General features: G+C 37.3%; 1 protein-coding gene across 2 annotated transcripts; it reads right to left on the reverse strand.

Annotated features, from left to right (window-relative positions):
* Nucleotides 1-2309: 2309 nt before the first annotated feature.
* Nucleotides 2310-10129, reverse strand: VCAM1 (vascular cell adhesion molecule 1). 2 transcript variants are annotated; one of them, XM_074908208.1, is made up of 8 exons: nucleotides 9948-10123; nucleotides 8978-9256; nucleotides 7983-8300; nucleotides 7092-7364; nucleotides 6244-6507; nucleotides 5530-5796; nucleotides 3726-3992; nucleotides 2310-3010 (listed from the first exon to the last, which is right to left on the reverse strand). In XM_074908208.1, exons 1-8 carry the CDS (start codon nucleotides 10009-10011, stop codon nucleotides 2850-2852), a joined length of 1893 nt encoding a protein of 630 aa, XP_074764309.1. In that variant the 5' UTR covers nucleotides 10012-10123; the 3' UTR covers nucleotides 2310-2849. The 2 variants fall into 2 exon arrangements, with proteins under 2 accessions (XP_074764309.1, XP_074764310.1); XM_074908209.1 differs by lacking the exon at nucleotides 3726-3992 and having other exon boundaries at nucleotides 9948-10129.
* Between the last annotated feature and the right edge of the window lie 1815 nt (nucleotides 10130-11944).

The raw sequence follows: 11944 nt of genomic DNA on the forward strand, positions 1-11944 counted from the left end.
ATTCACTTACTGTTTCTGGGTGAAAACTGTTTCTGGCCCTGTTGAACTCACAGGCCAACTCCTATTGACTTAAATGACTTAATAAGAACCCTGAGGGGGCAGACAAGCCATGTAGGCATTAAAGTCTGTATCTATATAACAAATACTAGCGAAACCAACAGCCAAGAGGATACTGGGACCCCATGGAGGCATTTCCAGGAAAGACTATGCAAGCGTTAAAGTGCTGTTGCAAGATGACTCCAATTTCTCTCCCACTCATCTTTCCTCTTTTTATTCCTTCCTAGGGATGAGGGAAAACCAGCACAGAACCTGATAAGTCCCTTGTCCAAGTAGGCCTGGCCTAAAACTGCTCAAAGGAGGCATAAGAAGGCAAGACATAACCTTACTGGGTCTCACCAGTGATCCAGCTATCGCAGTATGGCTCCAGCAGTGGGAGACACTACTTCAGGAGAGCATGCAAACCTGGCCACTTTCCACGGTATGTTCCTGAGGACTGCTCAGCATCAATGGCTACTGTATTAGGGATGTTATACAGTACACTTCTGCCTCTTCCCTTTAGTGTTTGTTTATGGACCTTCAGTCCATTATATTTTCCATTCCCCTTTTGAGCCAATTAATACTTTTATTGCTCACAATCTTCTGCAGAAGCTTCCAGTAGTTCACCATTCACTGTGTAAAGAAGTAGTTTCTACTATTTTCATTAAAACCGCTCTCTCCTTGATTTGTGTGCCCTGCAGTTCTGACATTGCATGATTTAGCAAACAGCAGTTCTGCGTCTGTTGTTTGCTATCAACTGCCTTCACCATTTGGAAAACATCAGTCACATCCCCTCCTCCTTCAGAACTCTCTCTCCAAACTGGAAAGTCCCGGGCATTTTCATTTTTCCTGTTTTCCAGTCCTCCTTCTCTGTATCTTTTCTAACTATCATTCTTGCAATACAGATACCAGACTATATTCAGTAGGCAAAATGTGTGTGCACCAAAGTTTTGCACAGTGGAAAAATCATGCTTTCTGGTTTGTTCACAAGACAGCACTGAGACAGGACTGACATTATTCTGAATAAATATGCCTGACACCACCTCCAAGAAATTTATGTCATGGGCCTGTCAAAGCTCTCCTCCTCCTCTGTCTTCAATCTTTTCTTCACCCTCCTACTGCATGCTCACATTCCTCCAAGCCAAGTCCACACCACTCTCCCATTTTTCTGCTACACCCCCACTTTCCACGGCTCCCTTTCCAACTGTAGATAAGCGCAGGACCCTTCATGCACTGATTTGCTATGCACAAAACACGGCTGAACATGCTATGAAAAAGATATGGGAAATCCGCACCACTGCCTCATCCCACAGCTAGCTACCAAGAGACATCTGTGTTTGTACTGCTGTTGAGGGCAGTTGTTACCATTTGTATAATGTAAAGAAACTCTTTTCACGTTTATCTTCTTGACCTTGTGCTTTACCTTGTGTATGAAAGTTTGTGGGAGCCAAGCCCAGCTCCTGTGCTCAGGGCTGCTGAGACTAGATGCACTTCAGCATCTCTGCCACAGTGCTTGCACCTCCCACAACCTTGGCTTCAGTGCTGAACATCACCAACCAGATGAGTCAAAGAAGCACTGCTAGCCAGGAGAAGGGATGTAAGGGAGAATAGGATCAAGCTCCACCTCTCCTTCCCCCTCATCTTTGCCTCTGCACAGAAAGTCCACTATTTTCACAGACATTTTGCCAACACTGGAGAGAGGGTGCAGTGAAAAAAAGTGCTAACCAGGGTGAAGCATGCAGGCACCGCTTGTCTGTTAAAAGGAAAGTTGTCAGGCAAGTGGTTTAGTTTTGCACAGTGCACAGCTTGGGAAGGGCTTTTCTTCAGGAAAGAACGAGACATCTTTGCAAAGGCTGCATAGATTTTGCCTCTCCCCCTTGCCTATGCCTTTAGGTCACTGCCTGCCTTATGCCTTTAGAGCTAGGGCTTCCCATGACACTCAAATCTGCTGTTGCTAAGGGTAATAGTTTTCACTGGTTCTTTCCAGAGGAACATGTATTCTGACATAATCTTAAATAAAAATCACTAGGGGGATTTAGTCAAAGAAACTTAGTGTTGGTTTTGTTTTGCAGTGGAAAACTGTAAAGCATATTTATCAGCAGCTTATATTCTAAACAAACGGTCTGCTTTGGCTCATCATGAAATAACAGAATTCTGACATTGATTTGAGAATGATTAAACCCTACAAAAACACCTCAGCTGTTCTAAAACTAGACTATAATCCCAGACGCTTTCTCTATAATATTTAAAATAAAATGTTTCACAAATGAGCCTTGAGATCTTAAATTAATTTAAATTAATTAGAAATGCATAGCCTGGTGATTGTGTAACTTCATTGAAGGTACAGAGTATATGACAATATGAGTGAAAAGACAACATTTTCCAAACATTACCCACAAGCAGAAAAATTATAATAAAAACATTCACTCTGTAGAGTAATACAAAATAAAATATTATCATCTGATCAGCTCAAGTAAGGCTGCTATATATCTCTGAATTAACATTTCTCTGTACAGTTGCAGTAATTTTACAAACTGATACTCAGTTGAACATATTTATAACACAAATTATACACTATGTACAAACCTAGTTCTCCAATGAACTCTTTGTTCAGCATGCTTCAACACAGAAGTCATTTACCAGTTTCTAGGACAGGATGCTAGCTTTCCCCAAAACATGAAAAAAAATCCATTTGCTATCACATGGTGGTGTTCTTAAGTCACTTGTTTGTTACCATATGTTACAGAAGAATAGAACCAGCCACAACAATAAATATCATTGCTTATTATGAACACAGACTTATATGCATGCAATCACACTTTCAGCCTGAGTGCTTTTACAAGACTGTAGGATCCATTTATCTTTGCCTTTCTGAACACGTAGATCAAAATTGCAACTACAGGTACTGCTATTGCTGTTACACAGGAGAATGCAATAATCACTGGTATCATTTGATCTGGTTTTTCCAATCTTCCTGGAAATGGAGACAAGAGAAGAAAAAAAGTTCTGAAAAAACTAATTAAAACAGATACATGTATATTATTGTAAAAGCAGAGTTATTAATGACCTTCATTCAGAACACTATTCCTGCTTTCATGCACAAAGCACAATTCAAAACATGTTCCTTATGCTGTTTTCTTTAGTAACTCCATATTGCACATTTTAATTCCTAGCCATTATCTTGGTCTTGAATTTGCTACGCAAGTTCAAACCTGATATCATCTACAATGAATACCATGGAGTTCATGAAGAATAACAGAAGAATATCAGTATTTTACCCAGGAAACATCTGGGGACATTTCTACCTCCTGGAAACAATGCTTCAGGAGAAGACTGTGTTTAAAAAACCCAATCATTAGATCTTTTTGTGAAATAGAACGTTCTCTGGGTTAGTATCACTGTTCATACATGTGGACAGAAATGCAGCAAGGATCCACCTTTTTCTGGCTCTATCATTAAAGCTATCTCACCAACTCAGGTAAGAGAGACAATAACATCCACACTGAAAGGAGGTTAAATACAGCTTATTCTCAACAGCTGTTCTTTCATTTGGTTTGGTTTGTTTTTTTTTTTTTTAGGTTAACTGTAGTATTGTTGTGCAAAGATCAGTTATGAACTAGTGCTCACCTTGTCACAAAATTTATTAGAAAATTTGAACAAAATAAGTTTAAGGCATTAGATCTACCTACCTACAACAGCTATCTCAATCACTTTGACGTTGTTTCCAACCTCATTGAAAACATCAAGCAAGTATCTGCCTGTATCATTTTTGGTGACATTGTAGAGTATAAAGGTTCCATTCACTGATGGGAGAATAATTTCTTTCTCCTGATGGACTTTTTTCAGGACCATCTGTGATGGTGGGTTACTGTATGTGCTACATGTAATAGTGACGTTTTCTCCTTCTTTAACATTTTCTGATGGATATATTAAGACAGTAATGTTTTGGGGAGGAACTGAAATGAAAATAAATGCAAGGTAGGGTTTAGCAAAAAAACAGAAGCAAAAAACTCATGAGGTATCACCAGCTTATACACACAAAGTACTAATCCAGTTAATGGATTCATTATAATATTTAAGCATGTAGCTTTGGACACTACTCTGTCACTAGCTATGCTTCTCACATCACAGTCAACAGCAGCTGACAGAAAGAACATTTTATGAGTTGATGGAGTATGGTGCTTATCTTTTACACTATATGGAGTTTTTCTTCTTTTCTTATTTTAAATTCACTGTTTATTCATCTGGGTTCATGAAAGGACACAGACCAACAGACCCAGAGGTTGATGTCCTCTTTCAACAGGAGATAAATAGAAAAGGCAAAGGAAGAAGTCCTAGAATAGCATTTTTTTCACTAGGTTCCACAATTTTACATCCTGTTTTCAAAGGTGGAAGTGGAACTATGAAAAATTTTGAAGCAGCAATTATTTTGTGCATCTGCTGTTCTGGACAGAAGTTTTCATTAACACTAAGATCCTACCATTTATGACAAGAACCTGTGCAACTCCCCTCAGTTTTTTTTAAAGACAATAAAATCTTAAAGGAATTGAAGATGTTATTCTGTCTGTCTAAAACAAATCCTAATATTAACTCTGTATAGTAGTTATTTTAACTAACCTTTGACATGAAGTACTATGTGCTGAGACCGCCCTCCCAGTTCATTAAGGATATGCATTCATATGTTCCTGTGTCCTTTAGCTAAGCCTATCTATGGTACCTTGGCCATCTACTGTTTCAAGGGTTGTGATCCCATCACCTGTTTTCTTTCACAAAGTACTCTGAACAGATGTTAACATCAGGCAGCTGTGCAAGAGATGGGAACACCTTTTCCTTGCATCACTGTATTTGAAGGGAAAATTGCAAGCATATTTTTTGGTGCAGCTACAAAAATAGCAAAGAACAAGGAAGAGACATGGACTAATGGCAGCAGTGATCCCTAAGCAATACACTGTTGCCATACTATTAGCAGAAGCTGCAGGGCTAAAGCAGTGAAGTTCTCTTAATACTGAAAATGTAATTTTGTTGTCATTGCGTGAAGGTGGAGGATTCAGCATTTGGTATAGCTTAAATGCAGCTTGCGAGAACATGATACAGAGTCGTAACTTAAAGGAGAGCCTATAATACAGTCCCTCCACAGAGAAGTTTCAATATGTACTTTCTCTTTGAATCTTCTGTATGCAGGTATCTGGATCCTCCCCTGAGACCTGTTTGGAAGAAAATAAAGGCTCTGCATAGCTTCTTTGCCTCATGCATACATTTGCCAATTGGAAGGAGTGATGGAAGCCCAATTGATATGAGGACTTTGCATAAACTATCTGTACTAATGCAGATTTCACCCTTCATTGTTTAAATCTTCCTAAATGACTTAACTACATTAGGGCCACCTTTTAATTCCATTGACATCAAAGACAGAATTCCCCGTACTTCACAGAATGAGATCTGGACCTAAAGTACATAAAACAAAACACTTATGTTCTGTCTTGTTCTACTAACCTTGAACAAGTAATTTCACAGATTTTTCTTCTTTGCCAAATTGATTATAAGCTTCACATTCGTAAAGCTCCAGATCCTGACTTTTTATTTTCTGTATAGTTAAAGTTGCACCTTCAGAAATTTTCTCAGACTCCCCAGTGGCCTTCTTTTTCTTCCAAGAGATCACAGGAGCTGGATTTCCAGAACTAGTACATTTCATCGTCACAGTTTCTCCTTCTTTAACAGCAGTAGCAGGGATAACAGAGATCGTCGTATTCTTTGGTCCATCTGAAAGGAAAAATCCTGTAGTTAAATGGATTTTTTTAGAGATTTTTTTAGAGATGGATTCAACATGTCCTACTGGATGCCAGGCTGTTGGCCTCCCAAAATTAATTTATTTTTCATTCTCAGAATAAAGCACATGGTATCAGAACTTCCATACAATTTTTCTGTAGCCTAAACGTACTAACCAAGTATGTTAAGAGGGTAGATGAGTTTCTTGCTTATTCAGCTCCTGACTTAAGACTGCCATTACAATAAATATTTCATGTCTTTGTTCTGCTCATCAGCACTGCTTCTTTCTTTGAGGAAGAGTAGAGGACTACGCTGATTTTTTTGTACTCACAGGGCTTTGTTTAGTTTGATAGTTACATTTATCACTGAAGCAAGTGGAGAATTTATTTTATCTAGAACTAATTATTTTTAAATGATTGGGAAAACATTCCACATACTTACATTTCACATTAAGTGTTATTTCACTTTTACTTTTCCCAAACTTATTTTCTGCTACACATTCGTAGTCTCCTCCATTTAGGAATGTCACAGATGGAAGGAGAATTCTCCCCTTGCTGTAAGGCCCCATGTCTGCATTGTCAGATTTTCTTCTTAAAATAATCTTGGGTGGAGGGTTACTCTCAGCAGAACATTGTATGGAAACATTTTCTCCTTCTTGAACAGTTGTAGAAGGTTTAACAGAGATTTTTGCAATGTTTGGAGCACCTGCATGACAAAAGAAAAGGCTGTTATACTAATGCAAAAGTACTAAAGATGGAGAGAGTTTTAAGAAAGCAGGGATTGCTTGCCCAAGGATCTGTTCATTTTGGTTTTGCTTCCATCTGAGATTTTTGGCTCTATTGAAACAGCAGTAGTAGTAATAATAATTTTTTTTTTAAAATGTCCTAAATAGTTTTACTATTAAGTGACTACTAAATTTACTACTAATGACTAAAACTACTAGCTCAGAGAAGAAGACTGATGTCCCTGTGAAATTGTTATGTACATTAGCACTTCATGATCCATGAAATAACAGTGTTCCTCACATTACTACTTTCTCAGATTCTTTTATCACTTTGAGTATGTATGCATGTACAACAGCAGTACAGAGAGAATTAGCTGAAATTTAAGCATAGAAATGAAAAGCACAGCCCATGAAGAGCAGCAGTAAATTGAAAGCTAAATCCTGAATACATAACAAGGAAGGCCCCATAATTTCCTAATTTTCAGTGTTTCAGCATCTTCCATCCTAACAGGCTGCTGCCAATTGGGTATTGGATAATACATTTTAAATTAAAGCAGACTTGTACCTTGTATAACAATGTCCACAGTTGCTTCCTCTGTTATATTAGTTACCGGATTAATTACTTCACAGATGTACAGTCCTGAATCAGTGAAACGAGCATGGGGAATAGAAAGGACATTGTTTTCTATCAGATGCTGAATGCTTTCATCTGCTGGATGTTTTCTCCAAAATATTTGTGGGGCTGGATTACTCTCGGTCACACAAGTGAGTTTTAAAGGATCTCCTTCCATTGCCAAGTTGCCTGGAGATGCACTAATGATAGTATTTTGTGGACCAACTGTAAGAGAAGAAAAGAGAGATAAGGTCAGTAAGTTAATGAAGACAGACATGCCCATCTTTAACACTAGCTTCTCTAAAGGTACATTTCACACAATACCAAGAATGAATGAATATTGTGTATTCCAGTAACACAGTGGAACAATTTTTCCAGTCTTGGTAAGACATTTAGTTTGCAGCTTTGAAAGCAAAACTAGACAAAATATGTGTATTTTTTTTCCTGACTCTTACATTTGTCTCCCTATTGTTTAGGTCTATAAACTTGGAACCACTAAGCATACAATGGCAATTTTAAAAACAATTGTTTATCTGTCTGCTGCCATTTTTCTTCTGGTCTTTACCTTCTGACTGAGTACCACTGTCCAGGGTAAGAGAGTGAGAGAAGAGTTACTAAAGCATTGCCTGAATTCTGTCATGAACAACAGTGGGTATTTAATGACTCAGTGACTGCTACTGAATACAACAGAATTCAGCAGAATACAATAGATTATCTACATAAAAAATACAGATAAGAAGCACAGATCATAAATGATTTATAGCACACACTTCGTAAACCCGTTCCATGAAACTGAACATTAAACAGTACTTGGTGTGAAAGACCTAGAATAAAAATACTTACAGTTTGCATTCAGTTTCTGAGAAGTTACTCTTTCTTTGGGTTCAAAGTCCATAGTAGGAATTGGTAACTTTGCCACACAGGTAATGTCTTTCCCAATATCTTCAGCTGTAGGATTAAATGAATATGTCACAGTTTTGGTCTCTGTATTTGTGCTGTCATCTTCATAAAACTCTTTCTCGTGAACAACATGTTCCTCTTTCTTTAGGAGTACTTCCAGGCGATGAGAAGGATACACATCAGGAATTTTACAGGTGACAGTGACTGGTTCTCCAGCAACCAAGGATGGGCTGATCTCAATGATAGGATCACTGGGGAAAGCTGAAAGAATAAAATCCATTTCTTTAGTCTAGTAGAGATAAGCTCTAGGGTCAACATAAGAGCAAGATCCAGACATCAAACATCTTGAGCTTAGAGGCATTCAGAACATGATGTTATATCAACTTTATTACAAGAGATATCTTGATAGGAAGACATACAAGTCTTTCATAAGCAGTTCATACACTAACAGGAATTATATTTGTACCATTGTTGAAATATGATCACAAATTATCTACTAAGATCCAGCAAGGCACCTAGGCAGTGGTACAGCTGCCTAAATATAGGCATCCAGAGCAATCTATACACTGGTGGTATCCTGTTTTCTGTGCTGGTAAGTTTAGACATGAGTCATTTCCCTGCAAACTGCAAAAGCTTTGATTTTTTTTTTTTTCCAGATCTATGAATGTTTTGGGTAGTCTATGTTTCAAGTATTACCAAGAATAAGAATAAATAAGACCAGTACATACTACCTTCAGTGCAGAAAGCTAAGCAGAAAGGGGCTGAGAAAGAGTCCTGAACAGAGAGATAAAGGAATCTTTCAAGGAAATATATGCTGAGCTATAGCAGACTCATTATCCTAGCATTATCAGTTAACTACCAACTACAGTATCTAAAAACAATTATGGATTTTTCTGTGAATGTGTACTACTTAAAGAGAATTTTACATTTGTACTTACAGTAAAGTTCAACTTTGATACTCTTCTCTTTTTTCCCTTTGTCCCCACAGAAGACAGTACACAGATAATCATGAGAATTCACAATACTAACTGGATTCATAGTCAAAGTAGAGTATGTCATATGGTTGTTCACTGTTCCTCCAAGGGGGTTGTCCATCTGTGTTCTCCAGGAAAAACTTGGTGATGCACAGCCGGTAGCATTGCATGTGAGTATAAGTGTTTCTCCAATCTGTGCAACGATTCTGTTAGCAGGTATAATCTCCATTTCAAAAGCTTTGACTACAATAGGGAGAACATACATAAACTCAGCAGCATTCTCAGCATTGATTTTCCCATTTCTTCTCATGTTCTACTGTGACATGAGGCCATTACTTTGCAAGTTTACAGTTGTGTGGAGGTTAAACGAATAAAGCTCATACAGGGGCTTAAATCTCCAAAATACCCAATAAACATTGCTATTTTTGTCAAATACAGACACAGATGACTTTAACAAACAGTTCTCATCTATAAAATGGTATAAATCCAATGCTGTCAGCAAAAATAAATGCATTGGATCTCGTTCAAAAACTTTGTAATATTTGAGGGGAGGAGTGGTAAGTAAGACAGCACGGACAACTGCAGAATCACTTTCAACAGGACATTTAATACTAAACTTGACTGATACTGTCAGGGATCACAGTAAAAATCAAACATGCAGAGATATACTGCAGTTGTCTCCTGGACTGTCTTTTATCAAGCTCAATAAGAAAATGACTGTGTCATTGCAGAGCACAGATGAGCTCAAAGTAAATGTCAAAAAAAAAAGTTTCCTGACATTTTGACAGAACTACTTCACTGACAGTTGTATTCACTGAAATGTAAAAGCAACTGGAACAAAGAGAAATAAAGATCAAACAGTAAATTGTAGGTCAGTTTACACTTAACAAAATTAAAAACATAAAGCAAACATCATTCCCCCCCCCCAACTTACCAGTCATTAACACATACAAAATTATTAGCACAGCTTGACTTGTTCTTCTCATCTGTTCTAACATTTGCAATTAACTGTTACTAGGTAAAGAAAGTGAATTCAGAAGCCTTGCTTTCTGTTTTCTGTGAAGAAGCACAATGAGATCCTGCCGCTCTGCAACAGTTTATTAGAATAGCTCCAGTGTGCTCTTTATAAAGGCTCTCGCGGTGGAGTGGGAAATCCCTGGACGGGGAAATCCAGAGCTGGGAGGAAGAAATCCACACCGGGCTGTGCTGGGGGGCTCAGCGCCCTCTGCTGCTTTTTTAAATAGAGAATTTAAAGCCCGCGGAAACAATGAATACTAACATCTATGATGCAGTGCCTGCTAGACTTACAAAGACCAAGTCAAGATCTGATCCTACAAACAACTGATTAAATGAAAGAATGTGGGTAATTCCAAGCAACTGAATGGCACTATATCTCAGATGGAAATGTTATTGAAGTTTGTTTTCAGTGAAAATATTTTTCTAGGGCTGAGTCTTGAAAATACTTCTAACTGCTCAATTCTGTAAATAACTTTAACTCAGTACTGCCTTTGAAAACTGTGCTACCAGTTTAAGAAGTGAAGTTACTCGTGTCCCTAGGTATTTCTGATCCCTAAAAATGAAGAAATAAGTCAGATAACAGAAATCTTGAGGTCCGACTCAATATAACTTGAATCAGGCTCATGCTATTTGGATGAGTTGAATGAACTAATTTTCCCAATGCCACTTTAAAAAGTCCCTCTTTCAAGATGCTACTGCTTTGCATTACAGTACCGATATGCTTCTCAGACCTCTTATGTCCTGTTTATGTATAATTGATAATACAACTCTGGGATTATTTTCAGTATTTTGTTTTCAGTGGGTATATGAATCCAGTTTAGATTATCCAGTTTAGATTATTTCTGAGGACAGCTATTGCTGGCTAATACAGTGACAATGTTATGAAAAAAGTACAATAACATTTTCAGTGTTTAATTTTCAATTGGGAAATGCTATGAATGCAAAGAATGGATAAAGGTTTCAAAATTTCAATTGTTTATTTATTCAACTACTTGAGTAGTTCATATTGGCCAATTATGAATCACTAAATAAAAGCAGCAAGAAATTAAAAAGAAAACATGTATGTTTTAAAAATGACTCTGGCAAGTCATTTGGTATGTAATAGTTTGGTCATCTGATGTCTGCGAAATATTGTTGTCATATAGCATATTTTATAAACAGCACAGATTCAAATATCTAGTAAATGAGTAATAACTTGGAGAAATAAGGGTGGAAAAACAATGCTTGTTGTTTCCTAAAGGAATTTAATTGTTGAAATAGTTAATAACCTAATGCTAGCTCCAAAATACCATGTTCAGGTAATATTTTCCCACTGGCCTATAGGCAGCATGTCTTCTTCAGAAACTTTTTTTTCTGCTTTTACTTTGACTGCAGCTGCCCCTACATTTGCATCTTCATCAAAGAATAGTTGGATAGTATAGCTGCTACAGAAACACGCTAGGTAAAATAAAAAGCATCAACCACTTTTTTCATACACTTATCATAAACTCATAAATGTAAAAGGGATGTAATGATCGTGGAAAGATAAAACTGTAATCTCAGGCAGAAAGTATGACTTCAAAATAATAACAACAAAAATATTCAGAAATATGAAAAAACTAAGCAAGACAACCCAAGAATTAGCCCAAAGACAATATAACATGGAAATCTGAAGCACCTGCAATGCCTAATCGAAAGTTACTAAAGCTGTAAATCACTGAAACTGCCACAGTGGATTCTCCCCTTATATATTTTTTTTTATTATCACCACCATTGTTTTTATTAGAGGAGGAGGAAGAAAAACCAATTCTCATAAGTCTCAGGAAATGCAGAGTTCTGGGAATAATGTTATCAAATCCAGAAATCTAAAATCTATCCAGAGCCGTAAATAAATACTTTTTAATCATAGGCAGAGAGAAACAAGAAGTGAAACTC

Source organism: Athene noctua, chromosome 5, assembly GCF_965140245.1.
Source record: "Athene noctua chromosome 5, bAthNoc1.hap1.1, whole genome shotgun sequence".
Classification (NCBI taxonomy): domain Eukaryota; kingdom Metazoa; phylum Chordata; class Aves; order Strigiformes; family Strigidae; genus Athene; species Athene noctua.

What these genes read in the sequence shown, in the direction of transcription:
- VCAM1 (XM_074908208.1), bottom strand. Translation starts at nt 10,011, where the DNA reads ATGTTAGAACAGATGAGAAGAACAAGTCAAGCTGTGCTAATAATTTTG. An exon ending in AATAACACTTAATGTGAAAT is followed by an intron (nt 5,797 to 6,243) that starts GTAAGTATGTGG and finishes TTTTCCTTTCAG; the next exon opens with ATGGACCAAAGAATACGACG. An exon ending in GATTGAGATAGCTGTTGTAG is followed by an intron (nt 3,011 to 3,725) that starts GTAGGTAGATCT and finishes CTCCATTTCCAG; the next exon opens with GAAGATTGGAAAAACCAGAT.